The 26,635-nt window shown below is 37.7% G+C and overlaps 1 protein-coding gene and 1 pseudogene across 1 annotated transcript; one reads left to right on the forward strand and one right to left on the reverse strand.

The window, feature by feature from the left end:
* The first annotated feature begins 24 nt into the window (after positions 1–24).
* Positions 25–3,714, forward strand: LOC131675971 (FACT complex subunit Ssrp1-like; annotated as a pseudogene).
* Positions 3,715–5,039: 1,325 nt separating this feature from the next.
* LOC131693367 (peroxisomal multifunctional enzyme type 2-like) lies at positions 5,040–12,145 on the reverse strand. Its single transcript, XM_058981162.1, has 2 exons — positions 5,451–12,145; positions 5,040–5,392 (listed from the first exon to the last, which is right to left on the reverse strand). The coding sequence occupies exons 1-2, from the start codon at positions 6,178–6,180 to the stop codon at positions 5,250–5,252; spliced, it is 873 nt and encodes a 290-aa protein (XP_058837145.1). The 5' UTR covers positions 6,181–12,145; the 3' UTR covers positions 5,040–5,249.
* Between the last annotated feature and the right edge of the window lie 14,490 nt (positions 12,146–26,635).

Here is a 26,635-nt window from a genome sequence, read left to right on the forward strand (position 1 = left end):
TTAGTCGCACTTATTATGTGCGCAATGCGCTATAACAACTTTAAAGTTAAACTTAAATGTTTCTGTAACGGAATTTTCGGTATGCTTTCCCTCGCGTAACTATGCGATCATGTTGTATGTCATCCGGCCACAAGGGGACACTTTACGACCGGTTCTGGATGTTCCGGAATCCGGTTCTTCGAGCCAAATTTTTTTGGTGAATATGCCTGTCATGCGGTACATCAGATTACATCAGTTTGATGATCTATGAACATTGCGATCACGTTGTTTGTCATCCAGCCACAAGAGTACCAAACATTTTTGGTGAATATGCCTTCGGACCAAACATTTTTGGTGAATATGCCTGTCATGCGGCACATCAAATTACATAAGTTTGATGATCTATGGACATTGGGATCACGTCGTATGTAATCCGGCCACAAGGGGACACTTTTCAACCGGTTCCGGATGTTCCGGACTCCGGTTCTTCGGACCAAACATTTTTGGTAAATATGTCTGTCATACGGCACATCAAATTATATCAGTTTGATCATCTATGAACATTGCGATCACGTTTTGTGTCATCCGGCCACAAGGGGACACTTTTCGACCGGTTCCGCAATTTCCGAAATCCGGTTCCTCGGACCAAACATTTTTGGTGAATATGCCTGTCATGCGGCACATCAAATTACATCAGTTTGATGATGTATGAACTTCGCGATCATGTTGTATGTTATCCGGCCACAAGGGGACACTTTTTAACCGGTTCCGGATGTTCTGGAATCCGGTTCTTCAGACCAAAAAAAGAGATGTGAGATTTAAGAAAAAGACATTAAAACATATATCGTCTGTTGCAACTGCGTATTGCAGTTGCAACAGACGATATATGTTTTAATGTCTTTTTGCAAGAAGCACGATACAATATATAACTTGCATTCAATGTGATCACTTGTTGTAACCAGTAGTACTAGCAAAAAACTTTTTTTAAGTAATCAGTTCACCAACTTTCGTTACTAACTACAAGAAAAATTAGTGTGTTTTTGAAATAATAAAACCAAATTATTATCCCGCATATCAAGCTGATGTTGTTTGATGTACCGCATATCCAACATATTTACCAAAAATGTTTTATCCGCTGAACCGGATTCTGGAATAACCGGAACCGGTCGAATAGTATCCTCGTGTGCCCAGATGATTCATTCAATTCATTTGATTTATTTGATTTATTTGATTCATTTGATCTAATTTGATTCATTTGATCTAATTTGATTGATGTATTTTATTAATTTGATTTATATTAATCATTGTACTCATTTAAAGAATTTGAAGACCTATTGTTTTGCATTTTTTGCTTTATTTTTTATTTTGTTCGTTTTATTGATTTTATATAAATTATTTAGTTTATTCGAAGTTTTATTCGTGCAGGACTAGAAACTGCAAACTTATGAACGAGTTCTTCAAACTAATGAATGATCCAACAGTGATATGTGTAAGAAATATCTCATCCCAGTGCTAGGTGGATTAGGTTGGTTTTTGAAAAAATTATTGAATTTAATACCAACGACACGACCTGAAACTTCATGAAATCTTTTGAAGAGAAAGTGTGCGAGTAATTTACCGCCAGTTACCAGTTCATTGAGTCGCCCCTCGATACGACCAAAAAATATTTTTTTCAGCAACACTTTTTGTTTATTTTATTTTCTTTACAGGTAGCGTTCTTTCGTTCGATGTGGAAGGAAAGACAAGCTTTGAAATCCCGCTGAATCGTTTCCCAGTGTAATGCCGGAAAGAACGAAGTTACAGTCGAATTTCACCGGAACGATGAAGCTCCGGTGAATTTGATGGAAATGCGGTTCCACATTCCAACAGCGGAATCGGCTGAAATTGACCCTGTCGAAGCATTCCAGGAGCAGGTGATGAGACAGGCTTCCGTAATTTCTGCGTCTGGTGACGCCGGTGACGCAATTGCTATATTCCGAGAGATACATTGCCTGACACCGCGCGGTCGCTACGACATTAAAGTATTCCAGAGCTTTTTCCAGCTGCACGGTAAGACGTATGATTTTAAGATTCCGACGTCGTGGGTGCTGCGGTTGTTCCTGCTGCCGCATAAGGACAACCGGCAAATGTTTTTCGTCATTTCGTTGGATCCGCCGACAAAGCAGGGTCAAACTCGTTACCACTTTCTGGTGACGCTATTCCAGATGGACGAGGAAACAAACATCGAATTACCCTTCACCGAGGAGGAATTGAAGGAAAAGTATGAGGATAAACTTACTAAAGAGCTCGCTGGACCGGTGTACGAAGTACTCGGAAAGATTATGAAAGTCATCATAAACCGAAAGCTGACCGGACCGGGAACTTTTATTGGGTGAGCTTTGCTTTATTTGAATCCCAATCCCTAACGGCTTAAGTCAGGCTAATTTAATTTAAATATATTTTGCCTCGTTTTCAGTCATTCGGGAACTCCTGCAATTGGATGTTCTTTCAAGGCAGCTGCAGGTTATCTCTACCCACTGGAACGAGGATTCATCTACGTCCACAAGCCACCGGTTCACATTCGTTTCGAGGAAATCACATCGGTGAACTTTGCTCGCAGTGGTGGCTCCACTCGAAGTTTTGATTTTGAAATCGAGCTAAAAGCAGGCAACATCTACACGTTCAGCAGTATCGAGAAGGAAGAGTACGGGAAACTGTTCGATTTCATCTCGTCCAAGAAATTGCACGTGAAGAACATTGGAAAGGATGGCAAAAGCAACTACAAGGAGGACTTTGCCGATTCGGATAATGAGGCTGAACCGGATGCCTATCTGGCGAGGGTAAAGGCCGAAGCAAAGGAGCGAGATGATGACGATGATGATTCGGAAGAATCGACCGATGAGGACTTCAACCCGAACCAGGCAGAATCGGATGTGGCGGACGAGTTTGATTCAAATGTGGAATCTATCTCCGATGACGACTCGGATGATGCTGGTAGCGACCGACTACGGCCTTTATGATGTGGTTGAACGCAAGTCGGGAGAAGATAAAGAAGGACAATCCGGGAATCTCCGTCACCGAAATTGCCAAAAAGGGTGGTGAGATGTGGAAGGATTTGAAGGACAAGCATGAATGGGAACAGAAAGCAGCCAAGGCAAAGGAGGAGTATGCAGAAGCATTGAAAGCCTACAAGGAAGCAGGAGGCGATGGTGGCGGCGGAGCAAGCGAAGATGATGGTGGAAAAGCGACCAAGAAGCGCAAGAAGGAAGCAAGTTCCCCCAAGAAACCTGCTTCGGCTACGGCAATGAAGGGAAGCGGCTTCAAGAGTAAGGAGTACATCTCCGGCGATGACTCCAGTAGCAGCGGTGACGATGACAATAAAATAAACATAAAACCCGCAAACAAATTCCATTAGCCATACTTATGAAATACATAATCGTCTAATGGAATCAATATTGTGCAGGTTCATAAGTCCTGACTTAAGAAATTCTTAAGCCATTTTTCATCAGTGTAGTGTAACTGTGCTCGAAATGTTTTATTTGATTATTTTTATTCAACAGAAATCTGAAAAATCCGACTCGGAACCTGAATCAGAAGCGTCGGCAAGTGAATCCGCCGAGGAAGAGGAGGAAGCGGATGAAGCAAGCAGCGACTAAAGTAAACTATCGGGAGCGAAAAATGGATTCTCTTTGACCTAAATATTCTCACGTTTGCACAGTTGGATAATACATAAGTGCGTAATAGACACCAAGACAATTCAATGTAAAAGCGCAGTTTTATTTACGTTTCCGCACTTTTAGTCGCACTTATTATGTGCGCAATGCGCTATAACAACTTTAAAGTTAAACTTAAATGTTTCTGTAACGGAATTTTCGGTATGCTTTCCCTCGCGTAACTTTTCCAGTACGTCTACTAAAGATATGCTGGCTTCACTGATGGCATTAAGATGTTTCGCATCCGACATGTGAGTGACTTTATTCCAAACACTCTTAACATACTCTGGTGTAACATCATCATCGATTGATGTACGGAGAATTGATCCTTTTCTTCTAACAAAATGGACCTATGTGGCCCAACCAGCTTTTTATTTATTTATTAACAGATTAAGGCCGAAGTGGCCTGTGCCGTATACAAAAGATTCTTCCATTCCACTCGGTCCATGGCCGCGCGTCGCCAGCCACGCAGTCTGCGAAGGGTCCGCAAATCGTCTTCCACCTGGTCGATCCATCGTGCTCGCTGCGCGCCACGTCTTCTTGTACCGGTCGGATTGCAATTGAGAACCGTTTTCACCGGGCTATTGTCCGACATTCTGGCTACGTGCCCGGCCCACCGTAGTCGTCCGATTTTCGCGGTATGACAGATGGGCGGCTCCCCCAACAGCTGATGCAACTCATGGTTCATTCGCCGTCTCCATGTGCCATCTTCCATCTGCACTCCACCGTAGATGGTACGCAGCACTTTCCGTTCGAAGACACCAAGTGCGCGTTGGTCCTCCACGAGCATGGTCCAGGTCTCGTGCCCGTAGAGAACTACCGGTCTAATCAGCGTCTTGTAGATGGTCAACTTCGTGCGACGGCGAACTCTGTTCGACCGAAGTGTCTTGCGGAGGCCAAAGTAAGCACGATTTCCTGCCACGATGCGTCTACGAATCTCTCTGCTGGTATCATTGTCGGCGGTCACCAGTGAGCCCAAGTACACGAACTCTTCAACCACCTCGATTTCGTCGCCACCGATGCAAACTCGAAGCGGGCGATTCTCATTTTCTTCTCGTGAACCTCTTCCTATCATGTACTTTGTCTTCGACGTGTTGATGGCAAGTCCGACGCGCTTGGCTTCTCTTTTCAGTCTGATGTAGGCTTCATCCATCTTCTCAAAGTTTCGTGCAATAATATCAACGTCATCGGCGAAGCCAAGTAGCTGAACGGACTTTGTGAAAATCGTACCACTCGTGTCGATCCCTGCTCTTCTTATTACACCTTCCAGCGCGATGTTGAATAACAGACACGAGAGACCATCACCTTGCCGTAACCCTCTGCGTGATTCGAAGGGACTCGAGAGCGTCCCTGAGACACGTACTACGCACATCACCCGATCCATCGTCGCCTTCACTAATCGCGTCAGTTTATCCGGGAATCCGTACTCGTGCATAATCTGCCATAGCTGATCTCGATCGATAGTGTCGTATGCGGCTTTGAAGTCGATGAACAAATGATGTGTGGGCACATTGTACTCGCGGCATTTCTGCAGTACTTGACGAAGAGCGAACACCTGGTCTGTGGTAGATCGTTCGCTCATGAAACCCGCCTGGTACTGCCCCACGAAGTCTCTTGCAATTGGTGATAGGCCCAACCAGCTGCACTTTCAATTATTGCCCCCGTATTCTGACAGGATTGATGACACAGATAAGCAACGACCGGAGCAATCAATTTAGGTTCTGAAAATCAAAGAAAAAATGAATTTACTTCGCCAGTTTTAAATTCAATGAAACTCACTAAGCTTATTGAACAAAACCTCTGGAAGTATTCCCTCGGTCATCCTTGACGCAGCCGTTGGAACGATTACATTGCATTGAATGTTATTTTTAGCTCCCTCGATTGCGACTGTGTTGGCTAACCCGACCAATCCTAGTTTGGCGGCACTATAATTGGCTTGGCCGAAATTTCCATAGACACCGGAGTTGCTGGATGTCATAATCATTCGACCATAGTTCTGTTTTTTCATGATCGCCCAGGCAGCTCGCGTCGTTAGGAAACTACCTTTCAAGTGCACATCATGAATAAGATTCCAGTCCTCATCGGAAATGCGAGCAAGACTCTTGTCTCGCAAAATTCCAGCGTTGTTAATCAAAACATCAACACGGGCAAATGCTTCCATTGCAGTCTGAATAATTTTACCCCCATCCACTACGGAGTTGTAATCTGGAACCGCGGTTCCGCCAGCCGCTCGGATTTCCTGTACCACATTATCGGCTGCATTCGATTTGCCCTGACCGTGAAAATTGCCACCCAAATCATTCACCACAACCTTTGCACCGCGGGAACCGAACAGCAAGGCATATTCGCGACCTAGACCAGCACCGGCACCGGTAACGACCACCACTCGGCCATCGTAGCGCAGTTGATTCTCGTTAGCTGATACCATTTTCTCTCCGTACCCAAGCTGATTGACCTCTGGAATGAGCAAATTCGGCGCCGGGAAGCTTATTTGTTCACCAATAATCATAAAATTAATTTTAAAGAATTGAAAATTCCAACCAGTTTATTTATAGTCACAATATTGTAACCATGGGTTACTGTTATTAGAAAAAAAATATAGCAACAGATTCGTCAGAGCTGCTAGTTTCATGAATATTTTAAGCAAACATCAAATTTGACATTTCCAGTTACCTGAGTCACTGAGGGGTAGTCAGATTTGAGATACAGTTTCGGAATGCAAGTGTCTAGTCGTGTCGTTGTTAATACTGTGTTTGTTTTTCAATATCAAATATACGCTTCCTTCCTTAATCCCTTATTTGGTGGACGATTGGCTTGGTGCGATTGATTTGTGGGTGGTTGCCAGAGATTGAGGTGACGAAAAATAAAAATGACAAGAATAAAACGTGCCTCGTAAAATCTCGAACCAGGGCTACCGAACGGATTGGATTTGATCGGTGAAAATAGTTATTTCCAGGAATGAGGATGACTATTTCTTATGAAGCGAAGTTAAGAAATTAATGCTTTTCCTCAATTTACTATTTACCAAGAGAATGAGATCCCCCTAGTAATTTTCCTTAAACGTCGACACAAATATTTTCTTTGGGCAGTCATTTACAAATCTTTGAACAAAACATACATACACAATGACGAACAATTATTGTGACTGTAATATTCAATGCATGCATATAAAACTGTAGTATCTACGTATTCAGTCAAAGAGCATCAAAACTACTTTCTGCTTTAAAATAATAAAATAACAAGTTTTGGAATGGTTAACAATCAAACAAGATAGTTTATGTATTGTCCCCAAATATAAGTTAGAAAATGGTCCTACAAATGTTCCAATAGCAACTGTTGAAGTTTTCGTAGTCCGTTTTTGGCGAGACTCGAACTGAAATAAAATTTATTTAATTCATTGGTACATTTCAGTTAAGTTATACTAATATACTATTAGTTTCTTTTCGAGTGTCTTCAAGTAGACAGTTGCACTCCATTTCGCATTTCCAGATGATAAGCAACTAAATAACCATAAGAGATGCATTTAATCATGATGCTACTCGAGCATAAATTCGGTGTCGTAAATTTACTTCAAACCTGTTCTCTACATAGCAAACCTCTGTGATATAATAAGGTAGCTCGTACCACAATCGACCTTTAATCAATTTGAGATTAGTGGTATTTGATTGATTGATTTACCGATATTACCTAATAATTATAGGGGAGACCGAGGAGGGTTGAAACAATTTTCGGTTTTTGTTGGATAAAACGACAAAAACTGTCATTCGATGATTGCTTATTTTTAAATTTCTTACTTCTGCTTATGCTTTATCAAATTATATCCGAATAACTGGTACAAATCAATAAGAAACTTTCAATATATTAATTTTTGTACCAGTGTTTTCTTTGTTTCAATTCTCCTCATACCGAGGTAAGTTTTTTTGTCGTGACTAACGACTTACCTTTCAATATAGGGGCCCCTTTTCAAAATTTTGGAAGAAAAATGATGTAAGATTTTGAACGCTTATATCTTTTGTTGTACTGAATGGATTTAATCAATTTCTTCGGCATTTTATCGAAAATATTTGTACCAATGTTGTATTAAATTGTGGAATATGTAGGATATTCATTATCAACGGAAAAATAGTGTTTTGAAAAATCTTTCGAAAACGACTCGGAAAAGTGAACATTTTCAGCCCATCCCGCACAGAGCCGTCAAAATGGTGCAGCAAATGAACAATAAAATAATGAAAAGTTTATATATAGGTCCACTACATGTTTGTTCCTATGATTATTCGTATTGGGTTGCTTGACGAGAGCAGTTGGTGGGGGAAAGCCGGGATATTAGTTTTGGTTAAGCCATTAGAAGTCGGACGGAAAGGAAAGGCTCATGCACGCCACGAGAACGAGCGAGAAAGCGATAGTAGTGCATATTAGCGAAAGCGTTACGTACATTTTGAACCTTATTAACTTTTCTTCTACAAAACGGATTGCCAATCTTGTTTCATAAATCGGAAGGAAAACGTTCAATGCTTGCTACCGATACGTTCTTTGCTATATAAAATTTGTTTAAATAGTTCGAAAACTACTTTAAATGAAATCAACATTAATGATAAAACCTATAAATAGGGGTGTCGCAGCTTTTCTCAAAGCCAGACGTGTGTAAGACGCAGTGCATAACAGACGTGCGTGGTCGTGAGAAGCTGCATCGGACGACCAATCAAATCAGCTACCATCGGAGAGAAGAAGAAAAACGTTGGTGGAGGTGGTGGTGGTGAGAAGGCCAAAAAGCCAAAGGCTAAGAAACGCAGTCACTGAAAAGGCGGTAGTAACTGCCACTAAAAATGCCACCAAAACATCGAAGGCTGCAAAGCGTACTCATTCGGTGTGAGCTGCGAAAGGGGAAAGATCGTATGGATGTACGCAGTAAAAGCAATCGTCGGCAAGGTTTGAATTGTTTTAAAAGATTCCCGTCTTGTATCAACATAGTTATCCACAAACCGTCCTTATTAGGACGAAGGCAAAATGGAAAAAGAATTTAATTAGAAAGTTTCTTTTATTAACTAGTATTAAGTTTGGGCTTGGTAATTCTGTACTTTTACCAGTGAATCATAAGAAAATGTTTTTCCAATCTACAAACCCGAAGGTTTTTGCAAATCCTTCCAAGAAAATCAGTGAATGTGGCAACTCTGCCACTAAGCGAAAGCTACACCAAAACGAATGATGAAAATATTTTCATTTATCGAACAAAAGGACGTCCTTCCATCTGCATTGTAAAGTCAATAAATAGGAACACCATGATGAAAACCGTGCTCATTCGGCGTGAGCTGCGAAAGGGGAAAGATCGTATGGATGTACGCAGTAAAAACAATCGTCGGCAAGGTTTGAATTGTTTTAAAAGATTCCCGTCTTGTATCAACATAGTTATCCACAAACCGTCCTTATTAGGACGAATGCAAAATGAAAAAGGATGGTTTGGTAATGTATATGACATAACAGGGGTGTCGTGACCACACTTCGAAGTTATTTCAAATCTTGCACAGCATAAATTGACATAATTTCAATGATTGTTCCTTTATGAATGAAATGACAAATTTTCAGGTCAACGCGGCAATAACTTTGCAATTTATAGAACAATTTTATATTTTTAGTTATCATATATTAACTGTCATCTCTTCCAAACAACTTAACCCTCTGCTGCCAATCACGTGGTTTTGCAGGGTTAAGGAGAATCATTGTAAAATGTCCAATACATGATTTTATGTTGTTACCTCCACTAAAACCACTTCAGAACACTCGGACCTGTCATACATGTACATTGTCTGCATGTTGAAATCATTATATGAAATTATTGACCTGTATTCAACGCGGAGAACTCGGTAATAAAATTGTTTTGCTGAATATACTAACGAACGGGATCCCCAGGAAAATTTCGCTGAGCCCGGTGAATCGAACTTAATGCGCAAAATTTAGCCATTTGAAAGAGATACAAGCAGAATTTTAAGAATATGAGCATCGCAGTTATGTCCCGGACATTACCCGCCCCTAGTTTTTCGCTAAGCGTGTTCATTTCTGTACGGAAAAGATTCCGATGGTTGTTTCGAGAGATTTTAACATTGATATTTCAAAGCAAGAAAATTGTTCATTTCATGAATGAATGTCTCAACGAGCTTAGAATCCAGCGCATCCCCTATCTACGCAGACGCCAACAACAAAGGTTCTTTTCAGAACCACCATAATTATTATAAAGAATAACTTGAAACATTCCCACATATTTCATTGAGTATCATTCGATTTGAATTACAATTCAAACGAGTAGTCACGACACTCCGGTTATGTCCTAGACATTACCCACCCATCTTTTTTCATTCTTTTTTTGTAAAACTTTTATTGTCCTGGTTTCTAATTTTTAATTACATGTTAAATAAAACTTATAGTTATTTACATTCTTCTCATTTGCTGGTACGCTTGTCATGTAGCATATCATTGACGAAATTTCTTTGAGGATTTGCTAGCGGGTGCGTCTATTTTGTTGTTGGAAAACCGGGTATATCCAGTCCTCATGTTGCAGCTTTAATCCATGCCCAGAAAAACGCTTCGTTGGTAAATCCAAATGAGTTTGTTTTCGCTGCATTTGAATAGGTGGTGCTCGATGCTATCCATCTGGCCAGGACAAATGTTGCAGTTAGGGTCGGCTCTCCTGTTCACCCTATACAAAAACTCGTTGGTTAGAATTTTGCGATGTACCACAGAAAACCACATTGATCATTGGTGTGAGTTTAAGAATTTGAAGTGAATGTTTTTTAAGATAGTCTTCCAATCACGTTGAGCATTTTCCCGTACTATTTTTGGCTCCTTTAGCTGTTTTAAAAAGTGGTGGTATATTGTACTTGAATCCGGTGCTCTAGTTATTTCTTCGGTCAGGAATGCTGTCACTTTAACTACTGTTCGGATGTGCTCGTATTTTCGTGGAATGCACGACAAATTTGGAGGATTTGCGTTGTACTCCAGAAAACTCCGCAAATAGGGTAGATTCGATCCGATATGTAGCATGCGGTTGGTTAGCAGGGCCTTTGCTTTGATGGACGGTGAATGTAAATTTAAACCACCTTGGCATTTTGGTAGTATTAGTGTTTCGAAGGCAATTCTGGTCCAATTCTTCCCGTACCACAGGAAGGAGCCGATCCGCGGAATGAATTGTCCAGCATATTTATTCGGTAGGGGGATCACTGATGCTGTGAACCAGATTTTCGACGTTATGAACGTGTTCAACAAAATTATTTTCTGTATGAGATTTAGATTTCTGGAGTTGTTCATCCACATACATGTTTGTACTCCTCGTAGTACCGCAATCCAATTTTGTTCAACCATGCTCGAGAAGTCTTCAGCGAAGTGCATTCCGAGAATTTTCACTGAAGTCTGCGTTTGCAACCACTCACTTTGTGGTGTCATATCCAATAAACCGATCCTCAAGGCTTTTGTTTTCTGGGTGTTGAGTTTTGCTCCTGAAACAGCTGTGAAGTCAACAAAGATGTTTATGATTGCGAGTAACTGAGATTCACTTTCGAACATAGAATATCATCCGCATATGCATTTAATACTGCGCGAGGGAATTGTCTCCGCAGCTTATCAAGCAATGGTTGTAGGTAGATGACAAACAGAATCATTGAGAGTGGATCACCTTGGCGCACTGACCTTTGAATTTTGATCTCACTTCCCCATTTACCGTTGACCAGAACTCTCGAGAAACTATTATTCATACAGAACATGAGGAGGTTTATCAGTTCCGGATTGAAATTCATTTGTTCCATGGTTCTTGCAAGAAAGTTGTGCTCCACTCTATCGGAGGCATGATCGAGGTCAAATGCTACCAACATCGAGTTTCCATGCTGTTGTTTTAGCTCACAAATGCGGTCCAGTATGCGGGCGGTAGCCTTAAAAATGTTTCGCTTTCCGTTGCAGCATTTTTGATTTTTTGATAACACCAGTGGAAGGAGGGAGCTTATTCTGTTTTTCAGTATCCTAGTGAAGATTTTGTAGTCAGCGTTCAGAAGTGAAATCTGGCCTGTACGATTTTATGCTGTCGTCGCTTTTCTTCTTTTTGACTAGCACAATGACACCGTCAAACTCCTTAGGGGCTTCATTTATTATAAAGGTGAACTCTCGCGAAATTACTTGCCACGATTTTAGATAAAATTCCTTTGGTAGACCATCAATGCCAGGAGATTTGCGTGAGCTGCTTGCTTTAGTTGCTTGTAAAATCTCGTTGGATGAAATTTCACTCGCTATACGCTGGTTGTCCTCATTGTCGTTTGCGATGCGTTGTGTTGGGTTGAAATTTTCGTTTACTGTAGTATGCGTGGAGGAGTACAGATTCGCGAAATATTCCTGTACGCTTTGGCGTATTTCATTAGGCTCCCTTATGGTATCAGCGTCAATCTGCAGCGTTTTGATCGAAGTTTCAGCTCGTCGAGTCTTTTGATTTGCTACGTGGAATATTAATGTACTTTCGCCTCCGAGGTATGCTTCGTTCCAACTCCTTGTTTGTTGTGCATAGTTTCGTTGAAGCGACAGCATTTTCCCTTTAATGTGGTTGATAGTACTAAGTTGGCTGGAATCGCCATAATAGCGGTCATAGGATGAACGAAGTGTAGTGTATAAGATATTGTTGGAAGAGAAATAATTTATCTAAAACCGATAGTTTTAAGAAATATATATATATATATATATATATATATATATATATATATATATATATATATATATATATATATATATATATATATATATATATATATATATATATATATATATATATATATATATATATATATATATATATATATATATATATATATATATATATATATATATATATATATATATATATATATATATATATATATATATATATATATATATATATATATATATATATATATATATATATATATATATATATATTTATCGTCATCGTGTATGTATTATTTATGCCAAATATCAGCAGAATGAACCATCATACATAAAAAAGTTGTTCACATAGCGTTTAAAAATATTTTATGTGGACTAGCGGGGGCTACTTTGCACCCTTCTTGAATTCAATATCAAATAAAAATTAACCAGTTTTATTTACTTTCAATAAAATTAATTTATACTGATTTCAGAGGTGTTGAGGTTGAGGTTGAGACATGTTGCATATTGTTTTTCGTAGAGAAAAAAGAAAAATGATGAGAAATGGCGATATCAGTTTATCTCTAGTATGTCAGAATAGGTTTTTGATAGCATTTAAAGATTTTTTGAATTATTATCATTAAAATTATTAAAATAGCAATACGGTGGGATTGAAAATTTCGCAAAATAAAACGTTAAATAAAGGGCTATTTATGACGTACATTTGAGTGCTAAATTTATGACGCAATTAGTACACAAGGCCACGTTCTCAAGTTATGCGCTTTTTATGTCAATAATTCTGATATAAAGGTTCGAATCCAGTTTTTTCACGGCCAAGATCACATTATTTCGCAAGCACCAACTTTAGAGGTTCAATGTCTTTAAAGAAATTATACCATATAATACAGAGCATCTCTTGAAAAGAACAATTTTGGTAATTAATTCTCTTGGAAATAATTACGGAGAATAAACGCAAAACATTATTTAGAGGCTTGGTATCTTCGGTAAAGTTGTTGATAATGATATTAAAAACAACTTTTTCAAAGACACAAAAATCTTCAAATGCTCATATAAACACATCCTGACGTACAAGAAATGAACGGAAACGCCATTTTTCATATTTTTTTTCTTCTTTCCGAAAATCAGTATGTGGCACTTAGGAATTTCTGTTTTGTCGAGCAATCTTATTTTACTAGCCTCCAATCACTTTTATCGATCCTTGAAGTGTTTTGTTTGTTTTGGTAAACAGTGTTAAGAAAAAGGAAAAAAGGCATATGCAACATTGTTAAAAGACTTGGCTCTACAAATGTCAAAAGTATAATGAAACTAATAAAAGTGCGTCTGTTAGTAAATATTGGAAAACTAAAGTGTGCAAAGTAGCCCCCCCAAATAGCAATTGCAACTTGTTGAAAGTTTTAAATGTTGCACAACTGCTACACAATATTTTTTATTGTTGAATATATTTGAAAAGCATTTCCACAGGTTTTTAAACTGATTGTGCAACTATGTAACTATAGAGCTGGCCAATAGTGTTAAGTATGCAAACATCAATAACAGTTGTGAAACTAATCAGAAACTTTGCTAACTTGCACAAACAGTCTAACAAGTTGCAAATGCCTCTTTGTTTGCCATTCCACCCTAAAACAGAACTGTCCAACTACCCATTGCTCGATAAATGGCACAGCTATTGTTTTCATAAATTTGCTGCAATTAGGAACATGTTGCACAACATACAAAGTGCGCTTTTTCCATAACATAGTTGTTACCAAGATAGTTACAAATACTATACAGTAACAAAGCGTGCTACTGGGGCCACATAACCAAAGTAGCCCCGCACGACGGTAATTGAATAACATAGCAAGTTCTTCGAACTTCTACGAATGGTAAAATCTGTGAAACACTTAATCCTATTATTGTTATACACTTGCATGTAAGCTATGTAATTCTTCAGAAAAGTGTAAAACGGAAATATTTTATAGATAGATGTAATAAAAATAATATATTTGGAGAAATGTAAAAAAATCAATCGAATTTAATCAACCAAACAGGATATGTCTCACACAGCACTAAAATCATTCCGCAGCGTATCTTTGCGCGCTTAGAAGAGCTATGGCCCATACCAAAATAGAACGAAATATACCACAATCGCTACCATTTAAGACTGTTCGCAACACGCTCGAAAAGGTACGGGCTGCACGACAAGCGCGATAGGCGCAGCGCTCGTTGCGCGTCAATATACAAAATGCTAATAACTTTTGTCGTATTGGATGTTTTACTATGTTTTGCCTGTCTACCAGGTCCGTAGCCAGAATTTTGGTTCGGGAAGGCCTTGAAAATTATTGAATAAATGTATTAATTCTGATGACTTGAGATAGTCACTGGAAACTAAAGGTAATTATGAAAAGTTCTCAGTGAAAACAGTTCCAAAACTAAGACAATAGATTCTAAAACCCTTAAAGTATGTTATCTGATACAGGCTATAGTGCACGACGAATTGAATTTGACTATTATTATTAATTTACCCGTTACAATTTTCTCTAGTTACAAAAATGAATTTTCAAGAGTTCAATGTATTTAGGGGTGATTGAAACGCAACGTATTCTCGACTACACGTTTACAAAGTTGTACACCGCAAAATTAGAATAATTAGAAAAATATTATCCAAAAAACCTGTCTCACGAAACTTGTCACGCATTTGCTTATCAAATCCTGTTCCACCGAGATGACGAACGAAACCAGCGTAAAGGTTGTCTCCATGGATAGGAAGTGTAAATTCCAAGTTTACCATTGCATAGAAGGTCCAAACAAAGTGAATATCTAAATTTGCTTTAAATCTTCTGATCAGGCAAGCGATTTGTAGAAGCGGAAAAAGGTACAACTCCTATTTTCATGATCAGGCCTATTGCTACTAATACTAGTTCTGTGACTTTACTCGAAGTTTACGTTAACTCAACTTTATGAAATTTTCAAGTTAAATGATACTGATCTTGTCGTAATCATAAAAATTATGAGAAAAACACATGTTTTGAAGAATTCCTAGATCCCAGAATATGGGTGATAATTTCAGCATCACTTGCTTCCGACACATGGAAGAGAACATATCGCACCTACTTCTTCTTTTCTAAAGAGGCTTTCTTTGAGGGTTGTCTGTTTTTAAATTACAGTAAATTATCCCTTTCCTGTAAAACTTTTGTCAATTCGTTAAACATATATTATGTTAACACTAATCTGCTCAGTAGTTGGTTTGTTTTTGAATAAAAATAATTAGCTCTCGATTTTTTTACAATCATCATCAAGATTGGAAGAGATGTGTGACTTCTTGAATAAAGTTTTAATGTATGTCTGATTACAGGTTTGTTTTATCACTATTTAGGAAATAGTTTCAATCAAAGTTGTTGTACTTAACGCATCAAAGTTGTACGGATAAAGCTAACAGTACACTGTTTATCTTAACGTAAAATATTTGATGAATTTGATCAAATAAACGTGTTTGACAGGCTAGTAGACGATATCAACTGTTTGACAATTTTTTTCTTCAAATAATTGCATTGATGCGTTACGCCTAATATTGTTGGAAACAAGTTTGATAGATCAGTACACTGTTTGTCAAATGTAGTCAAACTGGCGTATACGTCAAACAAATCGCCATGTGAAAAAAATTTGGTGCTGTTTGAACTTCATGAATATTCTCGAGAATTCAACCCAGTCAAAAAGTGCAAGTTGCTGGCTAACGGGGGGTATTTGCCAACTCGGATGCGCTGATTGCCCTTCAATTTGCCAGCAAATTGCTGGCAATTAGGGGGCTATTTCAAATGCAACATTTGGGCGATTTGCCGCCGTCATTTTTTGCCGCCCAACCCGCCCTTAAATCGCCCAAGGAACGCGCCATTTAATCGCCCTTAATTGCCTAATATGAAAATTAAAAATAATGCTTATTTTCGGATTTATTATCTACTCACATATACTTACCAGTATACTAGGTAATCACCACCAAATTATAGGAAGAATCAATGGTGAAATTGGTATTGCCCTTCAAAACTTATCACAATCTGACGTTCATTAAGACTTTAGGTCAGAGCTCTTGTTCTACTATACATACACACGATTCCACAATTTCCCACATTCGTTGGCTAAATGAAGTGCACTAGACAAACAAAGTACAAGTGAAAACACACCAATTGTTCAAAAAACAATTTTAAGCTTAAACCAAACATGAACCGCTCATAACAGTTTTAGCCTTCGCCTTGAAAGGTTGTGTTTGCTGATTGGTTGTAGCAACCAAGGCTGTGCATGCCGTGAATAGGCTAGAAGTTTGTGTACCGTGTCAGTATTTGATGTTGTGTTGGTGCGGAGACAGGCAGGATTGTCGGCGGCGAGAGCGGTCGTTTGGTGGTGGTACCACGCGAGAAGCGAGCGTTGGTGCGAAGGCAACGAAGTCTCAGGTAAGCGGCGCCCACCTTGGTGGTGGTAGTGGTTACACTGCATCCAACCGGCGCTTGCGACGGAGTGAGACAGAGCTGCATCTGGTTGGTGAAGCGGCTCGCTTCATCATCACTCATTCATCCGTATTAGTGCAGATACGGGATTTTGAGTATTTGTGTACCTAGCCACGCTGCGTGGTAGGGGAATACCTCTGGACCCACAGGTAAGCGGCGGCCCCACCTTGGTGGTGGTAGTGGTTGCGCTGCACACAGTCGGCGCTTGTGACGAAGTGAGACAGAGCTGCATCTTGTTGGTGAAGCGTCTCGCTTCATCATCACTTATTCATCTGTGCTAGTGCAGATACGGGCTTTTGTGTATTTGTGTACCTAGCCACGCTGCGTAGTAAGGAAATACCACTGGACCCACAGGTAAACAGCGGCTCCATCTTGGTAGTGGTGGTCGCGCTGTGTTCAACCCGAGCGTGTGACAGAGGGAGACAGCGTGAAACTACAACTCTTCGAAGGCCAGGTAGATTTTTAGTATAATTCAGCTAGTGTTAGTATTTAATCAACTTATTGTGTATGGTAGGAGAGATGGAGGATAGTGAGATGGAATCCTCCATTTCACAAGAGCAAAATTCTTCTGATCCCTCTCCCTCAACTCCCCCTAGAATAAAATTATGCCCTCAAGGGTCTTCTGGACCTTGGCAAGTTTTCTTCAGGCAGAAAGGAAAGCCATTAAACCTTGTCCAAATTGCACGGGATCTGACTTCAAGATTTTCTGCTGTAACAGAGATCGTGAAAGTAAATAAAGACAAACTTCGAGTTAGCATTGATAACATTAGACAAGCTAACGAGATAGTAGCCTGTGAACTCTTCACGCGTGAATATAAAGTTTATATACTTTCGCGCGATATAGAATGCGATGGAGTCATCTCCGAACCCAGCCTCACTGCCGAGGATATACTTAAGCATGGTGTTGGTTGTTTCAAGAACACCCTGCTTAATAAAGTAAAAATACTCGATGTTAAGCAATTGTACTCAGTATCAATTGAAGAATTGAATTTCGTGTAACTTTCGCTGGGTCTGCTTTGCCTAGCCATGTTCTTATTAATAAAATTCGTCTCCCCGTTCGCCTTTTCATCCCTCGTGTGATGAATTGCTTCAATTGTAAACAGCTTGGCCACACAGCCACTTACTGTTCCAATAAGATACGGTGTGGCAAATGTGGGGGGCCTCACCAAGAGGATACATGCAATAAAAACTGTAAAAATGTTTACATTGCGGAGAAAATTCACACGAGCTCCTTGCATGTCCCATATATAAATTGCGGGAGGATAAAATTAAACGATCCTTGAAGGAGAGGTCTAAGCGCTCTTATGCAGAAATACTGAAAAATGCTACTCCTGTCCCAGAAAACAGATACGCTATTCTATTGCCGAAAGACTCTGACGAAGCGTCCGAAGGTACATCATTTGTTTTACCTAGAGGATCCAGGAAATAAAAACAATCCTCTTTTCCCAAACTGCCAAGCAAGGGCCTTAAAATTTCTCCTCCAACAAATAAATTGCGGCCAAAGCTAAAGAATTCCGATGCAATACCGAAGCCAGTCCCTCCCGGTTTTGGTAATGTACAATCCAAACAGAACACCATTACTGGAAATAATAAAACTTCAACTTCCTCTGAGCCTCAACCGGGGATAGGTTTATTGAAATTTTTCTGAAATTGTTGATTGGATTTTCAAAGCATTCAATATTTCTGAACCACTAAAAAGTATACTTTCAGCGTTCCTCCCAACAATTAGAACATTTTTAGAGCAGCTGATTGCTCAATGGCCCATCCTTGCAGCGATTGTATCTTTCGATGGATAATTCACCTCCTCCAGTGAAAGATTCCATCACTGTTTTACAGTGGAATTGCAGAAGTATCATAACTAAAATTGACTCCTTAAAAATTTTGCTGCATAATTTGAAATGCGATGCTTTTGCTTTATGTGAAACATGGCTTACCTCAAACGTATGGAGAAGTGCTTCTAGGAATTAAAAAGTGCTATTCTTTCTATAGAATTAACATCCCCTTGTTCGCGGGCATTGAGGCTGTAGCTGTCCAAACGAACATTAAAGGCAAAGACATGTCTATCGCTTCTATATATATATATATATATATATATATATATATATATATATATATATATATATATATATATATATATATATATATATATATATATATATATATATATATATATATATATATATATATATATATATATATATATATATATATATATATATATATATATATATATATATATATATATATATATATATATATATATATATATATATATATATATATATATATATATATATATATATATATATATATATATATATATATATATATATATATATATATATATATATATATATATATATATATATATATATATATATATATATATATATATATATATATATATATATATATATATATATATATATATATATATATATATATATATATATATATATATATATATATATATATATATATATATATATATATATATATATATATATATATATATATATATATATATATATATATATATATATATATATATATATATATATATATATATATATATATATATATATATATATATATATATATATATATATATATATATATATATATATATATATATATATATATATATATATATATATATATATATATATATATATATATATATATATATATATATATATATATATATATATATATATATATATACCTCCCAAAGCTCAAATTGGACAACGTCAGATTTTTGAGGTAGTGGAATCCATGGCTGCTCCGCGGCTGATACTGGGAGACTTCAACTCGCACGGAGTATTGTGGGGTTCCCTCTTCAATGATAATCGATCCTCTTTGATATACAATGTTTGTGACGAGCTCAATATGACAGTTTTAAATACAGGCGAAATAACACGCATCCCCAGACCACCCGCACGACCAAGTGCATTAGATCTATCTCTATGCTCGACATCACTTCGGTTAGATTGCACGTGGAAGGTTGTACCTGATCCTCACGGTAGCGATCATTTGCCAGTCGTTATTTCAATTAACAGTGAATTAGGCCTCACGAATTCAATCAATGTCCCTTATGATTTGACACGAAATATTGATTGGAAAAAATACCAATTTTTAATTTCCACTTCTTTTGTTTCGACGGAAGAGCTACCACCTACCGAAGAATATGAATTTCTAGCGGGTTTGATTATTGAAGCAGCAGAACAAACCCAAACGAAATGCAATCCTGGCATGACAATGAATAGCCGGCCTCCTTATCCCTGGTGGGACAAAGAGTGCTCGGATGCATATGAAGCTAAACAAGTTGCCTACAAAGAAATTATGAAACGGAAAGGGTGTACACGTGCGAACTTTGAAAATTATTCGATTTTGCAAAACAAATTTGACAGTCTCCGTCGTGCCAAAAAGTCTAGTTATTGGAGACGCTTCGTTGATGGCTTGTCAAGAGAAACATCAATGAGTACTCTTTGGAACACAGCCAGAAGAATGAGGAATCGAAACGTAACTAATGAAAGCGAAGATTTTTCGAATCGCTGGATATTTAATTTTGCCAAGAAAGTTTGTCCAGATTCTGCTCCTGCGCAGAAAATCATTCGCGATGCTCCCACAAGTAACGATTCCATAGATTCGCCATTGATAATGATGGCATTTTCAATTGCACTCCTCTCATGCAACAATAATTCTCCGGGTCCACACAGAATTAAATTCAACTTGGTGAAGAATCTTCCTGACCTAGCAAAAAGACGCTTGTTGAATTTATTCAATAAGCTTCTTGAGCAGAACATTGTCCCGCACGACTAGAGACAAGTGAGAGTTATCGCTATTCCAAAATCGGGAAAACCAGCCATCAGGAAATTGTTGGAAAAAATTGCATCAGGAAATTGTTGGAAAAAATTATCCTACGACGTCTCGACAATTGGGTTGAGGCGAACGGGTTGCTATCAGATACCCAGTTTGGTTTTCGGAGGGGAAAGGGAACGAATGATTGTCTGGCGCTACTTTCGTCAGAAATCCAACTAGCTTACGCAAAAAAAGAACAAATGGCGTCTGTGTTCTTAGACATAAAAGGAGCATTCGACTCTGTTTCCATTGATATTCTCTCGGAGAAACTACATCGATGTGGTCTTTCAGCAATGTTAAATAATTATTTATACAACTTATTGTCAGAAAATCACATGCATTTTTCATATGGCGATTTGGCAACATTCAGAATAAGTTACATGGGTCTCCCACAAGGTTCTTGTTTAAGCCCCCTTTTCTACAATTTTTACGTGAATGACATTGATAATTGTATTGTCAGCCCATGCACTCTAAGGCAACTTGCAGATGATGGCGTGGTTTCTGTTACAGGACCAAAAGCCATAAATCTACAACAACCACTGCAAGATAGTTTGGATAATTTATCAAGTTGGGCATCGTTTTCTCTACGGAGAAAACAGAGTTGGTCGTTTTCTCAAGGAAGCGTGATCCAGCTCAGCTTCAGTTGGTTGGTAGAACGATAGCCCAAGTCATGACTTTTAAATACCTTGGAATTTGGTTCGATTCTAAAGGCACATGGGGAGGCCACATTAGGTATCTAATAACGAAATGCCAACAAAGGATAAATTTTCTCCGAACAATAACCGGATCTTGGTGGGGTGCTCATCCAAGTGACGTGATAAGATTGTATCAAACAACGATACTTTCAGTAATGGAATATGGGTGCTTCTGTTTCCGTTCAGCTGCAAACACTCACATTATTAAATTGGAACGAATACAGTATCGTTGTTTACGAATCGCCTTAGGTTCCATGCAATCGACACATACGATGAGTCTTGAAGTACTAGCGGGAGTTCTTCCCTTAAAAGATGCATTCTGGGATCTCTCCTCACGTTTACTTATACGATGTGAGGTTATGAATCCATTGGTAATTGAAAATTTTGAAAGACTTGTCGAGCTTCAATCCCAAACCAGATTCATGACAGTGCACTTGAATCACATGTCATAAGAAATAACGCCTTCTAGTTATGTTATGACATGTGTTAACATACTAGATACTCCCGATTCCACTTTATTCTTCGACACGTCCATGCAAGAGGAAATTCGTGGAATCCCGGATCACCTGCGCTCTCTGGAGATCCCTAAAATATTCATAATTAAATACCAACACATTGACAGCCATAAAATGTTCTACACTGATGGGTCACGAAGCAATGAGGCCACTGGCTTCGGTATTTTCAACAATAAAACCTCGATCTCTTTCAAGCTTGCAGAACCTGCCTCTGTTTACACAGCCGAACTAGCAGCAGTTCACAATAGTCAGGAAATCATTGATACTTTACTTCTGAGCCATTATTTCATCCCCACAGATAGCCTCAGCACAATCAAGACACTACGCTCATTAGAGCTTGATAATCACGCTCCGTTCTTTTTGAAGAAGATACGAGAATATTTAACTAAATTAACAAATAAATCTTATCAAATTACCTTAGTGTGGATTCCCGCTCATTGCTCCATACCGGGTAATGAGAGAGCGGATAATTTAGCCAAAATTGGGACACTGGACGGTGACATCTATGAAAGACCTATTGCCTTTAATGACTTTTATAGCGCTTCTCGTCAGAGGACGCTTACTAGTTGGCAAACATCATGGGAAATGGAGATCTGGGACGGTGGTTGCACTCAATTATCCCTAAAGTATCAACGAAGGCATGGTTCAAAGGGTTGGATGTAAGTCGAAACTTCATTCGTGTGATGTCTAGACTCATGTCCAACCATTATACGTTGAATGCGCATCTCCGCCGTATTGGGATCGCAGAAGATAATCAATGTGCTTGCAGAGAGGGTTACGAATACATTGAACATGTTGTTTGGTCTTGCACTGAATATCGTGAAGCCAGATTCCAATTAATAGACTCCTTACGAGCCAGAAGAAAACCACCCTATGTTCCTGTTCGTGATATCCTCGCTTTACGAGATCTTACATACATGGGCCATATTTATCATATCCTGAAAACAATAAATATTCAAATATAATTACCCCCACAATGTTTCTAGTTTTTTCCCTAGCTCCTCACAAACAATTTAGATTTCTTCGCAGTTAGTTACGTTAGATAAAACGATATAAATAAAGAAAAAAATAAACAAAGATTACAGAAAAAAACTATCAATAGGCTTACAATGCAATTCAAGAAAATAGAGTATAAATGAAAATATTCAAAATGATGATTATCCTCAGTGTTAGCATTAGAAAGCATATGCAAATGCCGTGTCAAATAAACGTTTTATGAAAAAAACATGAACCGCCATGTTTGAAAAACGCGAAGAACAACTAACAACAATTTCAGCTGCCAGAGAAAATTTGTCTAAGTACTGAAATTGCCTTTAAATCGCATTCGCAAATTGCATTTGTTCCGAGGGGCAATTAGCACAGGCGAGTTGAGTCAAACGTTAAACTTTTTAAATCGCCTGACCATGTTCGTCCGCATTTTTTTTACAGGGAACACATGAAATCCCGGTCAAAAAGGGCAAGTTGCTGGCTAACGGAGGGCTATTTGCCAACTCGGATGCGCTAATTGCCCTTCAATTTGCCAGCAATTTGCTGGCAATTAGGGGGCTATTTCAAATGCAACATTTGGGCGATTAGCCGCCGGCATTTTTTGCTGCCCTACCCGCCCTTAAATCTCCCAGGGAACACGCCATTTAATCGCCCTTAATTGCCTAATATAAAAATTTCAAATAATACTTATTTTCGGATTCCTTATCTACTCGCATAAACTTATCAGTATAGTAGGTAATCACCACCAAACTATAGGAAGAACCAATGGTGAAACTGGTATTGCCCTTCAAAACTTACCACAATCTGACTTTCATTAAGACTTTAGGTCAGAGATCTTGTTCCACTATACTTACACACGATTTCACAATTTCCCATTCGTTGGCTAAATGAAGTGCACTAGACAAACAATATACAAGCGAGAACCCGCCATTTGTTTAAAAAACAATTTTAAGCTTAAGCCAAAGATGAACCGCCATGTTTGAAAAACGCAAAAAAAAAACAACCAAGTCCATTTCAGCCGCCAGAAAATTTGTCTAAGTGTTGAAATTATCTTTAAATCGCATTCGCAAATTGGATTTGTTCCTGGGGGTAATTAGCACAGGCGAGTTGAGTCAAACGTCAAACTGTTTAAATCGCCAGACCATGTTCGTCCGCATTTTTTTTGGCAGGGATATTTGTATTAGCGCAGGGATGCCAAATGATTTTTCAGAAAATGTATTTGATTTTTATAAAAAACTGGAATTGTCAAAGCAACTATATCGCATTCCTTTGTTCGTGATTATGCAGAGCAAGGTGTTATATATAGAGGTCAATGTTTGTATGTATGTGATTTATGGACACTGAAACGGCTTAACCGATTGCTGTAAAAAATTATACATATAGTAGGCATTTATTATGGAGCGTGTTTGTGTGCTCTTAGTTGCGGTTCTGAACAAATTGTGTTTTCCTCCTATTTCGTTGAAAGTCGCAGCAACGCGCGACGGGTGTTAGCTAGTCTATACATTAAAGCCAATGTTTGTATGTATGTGATTTATGGACTCCTAAAAGGCCTAACCGATTGCCGTAAAAATTTATACATAGTAGACATTCGTTATGAATCGTGTTTGTATGCTATTGGTTGAGCATTATCTGCCCGCCAGATGGCGCTTCGGAACAAATTGTGTTTTCCTCCTATTCCATTCAAAGTTGCAGCAACGCGTGATGGGTATTAGCTAGTTACATATGGTAAAGGCTTCTGTCTGTTACGTAACATTTTTACGCATATTTCATAAGATAAGTCAGCAAAAACGATAAAACCAGATTCTATCACAACTGCACATTATTAAGGTCACTAAACCGCACATTTTTTCTACAGAAAGTGTTTTCTATCATGAGCCGTTTTCACTTTATTGTCATTTTGATACGTCTGTCACGTTCCACAATTCTCGCAGTTAGTGTGGAGGTTGCCCGACTAAATTGAAAAAGTCTGTTCCATTGGCCTCCAAATTTGCATGAACACAGTTTTCAGTTGAAGCTTGGAAAACAAGGGAGTGAAATATATTTTTTCCTGAAGAAAAACTTTGTTTTCGATTTTATGGAGTATTCTCAATAATCTGTCACGTTACAACCAGAATCTGTCACGTTACAGTTCTGCATTTTTATTGAAGCAAGAATATCAAGACAGTCGTACGCAAATCATCCTTAATCTAAGAACTGACAATTAAGGGGAAATTTCATATTTATTTTGAAAAATTGGTTTTAATGAACAAACGTGAATAACTTTTGAAAAGGTCGTAATTTCACGAAGTAACATATTATGCTGAAAGAAAATTTAAAATAACTTAAAAATATCTACATTTTGAAGGACAATTTTTCATGCGCATTTTGAATCGAAAAACAATTTTGAAATACATTCTAAAAATAAATTATTAAAAGAGAAAAAAATAAAAATTAAAAGAATTTTTGAAATATGTTAAAACTTTTTGTTATTTTCTCTACGATGCGTTCATATTTTAAACTTTTTTATTTGCAATTATATTTTAAACGTGTTATGTTTTTTGCGTTTGGTATTTGTCAGTAATTCATTAAAAGGGCGTATTTTCACTAGTAGATATTTTTGTTGAAAAAAAAAAATCAAAGTATTTCGGTAAATTTTTCTTAAGAGTATTTTGCTTCGAAATGATATTAAGTATTAATATTGTATAAGAAAATCATATTTATGTCTGGCAAATACTAAGAAATTTAGAAGAATACTTGAAGTTTAAAATGCTTTCTTACTAATAACTGCCTAATAGTGCAATTACAGATTCTTAAATTTTTAGGCTTCCGTTAACAAAAATAAAATCTTTGTTTTTCTGTAATTGTATTTTAATTTTTCTGTTTTTTTTAAGTAATGTATTTGTATTTTTAACATTTTTTTGTTTTTTTGAAACATTTCACCAAAAAATATTCACACAGAAGAAATAATTCCCTAGAACTCGCTATCATATAGTTTTGCTGCACATATGGCGATTTTCGAATAATATATTTTGAAAGTAGTGCATTCAAGATCTCATATGCCCTTTTTAAATATTACTCTTGGATGAAAATTGTTTGTTTAATATTGCAAAATACTTAGTCTCCCATATAGATGAAACGTAAAAGGTTTCATCTGAATCAAAGATGGTCATCATTCCTAACGTAATTGAATCAAACTTGATGGAATTGGAATCTGTCACGTTACATAAGATCAACTGTGTTTTATTAAAAATGAATAAAACTTAAAGGTTTTCACAATACAGTTTCAAAAAGTAGACTCAAAGTAGTAAGAAAAAATGGAGGTGTGACATTTAATGCATGCTGTTGGTGTGGTCCACAAAACTTTTTCGAATTTTTGATCTGTCGCGTTACAAGTTATTTGGTTTCCATTACTTCACAACTGAAAATAAGCAATAATTTATATTCATCTCAATTTTTCAAGCAATATCATCAAATTTAAATTAGACTACGATGGTAACGATGTGGTTCCAGGCAAAAAGTTGAAAATATGGATTTTGTTTACCTTTTTATCTCTTTACGGTCTTTTAGTCATTTTCAGGTCATGTAAGTAGCATCAACAAACCTTTATAAATAACAGACATGGAATTTTTTCTAGGTTCACCATTCATATTTTTAATATTAGAGGTAATATACATACGGAAAACAAACAGTTTGACGCAAAATTTGATAAAAAAAACTTCGACTGAGGTTGCCATTTTCGGAACCTTGAAAATATGCACATGCAAAATTTCACATGCACACTA

Source organism: Topomyia yanbarensis, chromosome 1 (genome assembly GCF_030247195.1).
Source record: "Topomyia yanbarensis strain Yona2022 chromosome 1, ASM3024719v1, whole genome shotgun sequence".
NCBI lineage: Eukaryota > Metazoa > Arthropoda > Insecta > Diptera > Culicidae > Topomyia > Topomyia yanbarensis.

Excerpts from the sequence above, each read along its gene's own strand:
- LOC131693367 (XM_058981162.1), bottom strand. The coding sequence starts at position 6,180 with ATGATTATTGGTGAACAAATAAGCTTCCCGGCGCCGAATTTGCTCATT. Across the intron at positions 5,393-5,450 it reads GGTTTTGTTCAATAAGCTTA|AACCTAAATTGATTGCTCCG; the intron begins GTGAGTTTCATT and ends TTTGATTTTCAG.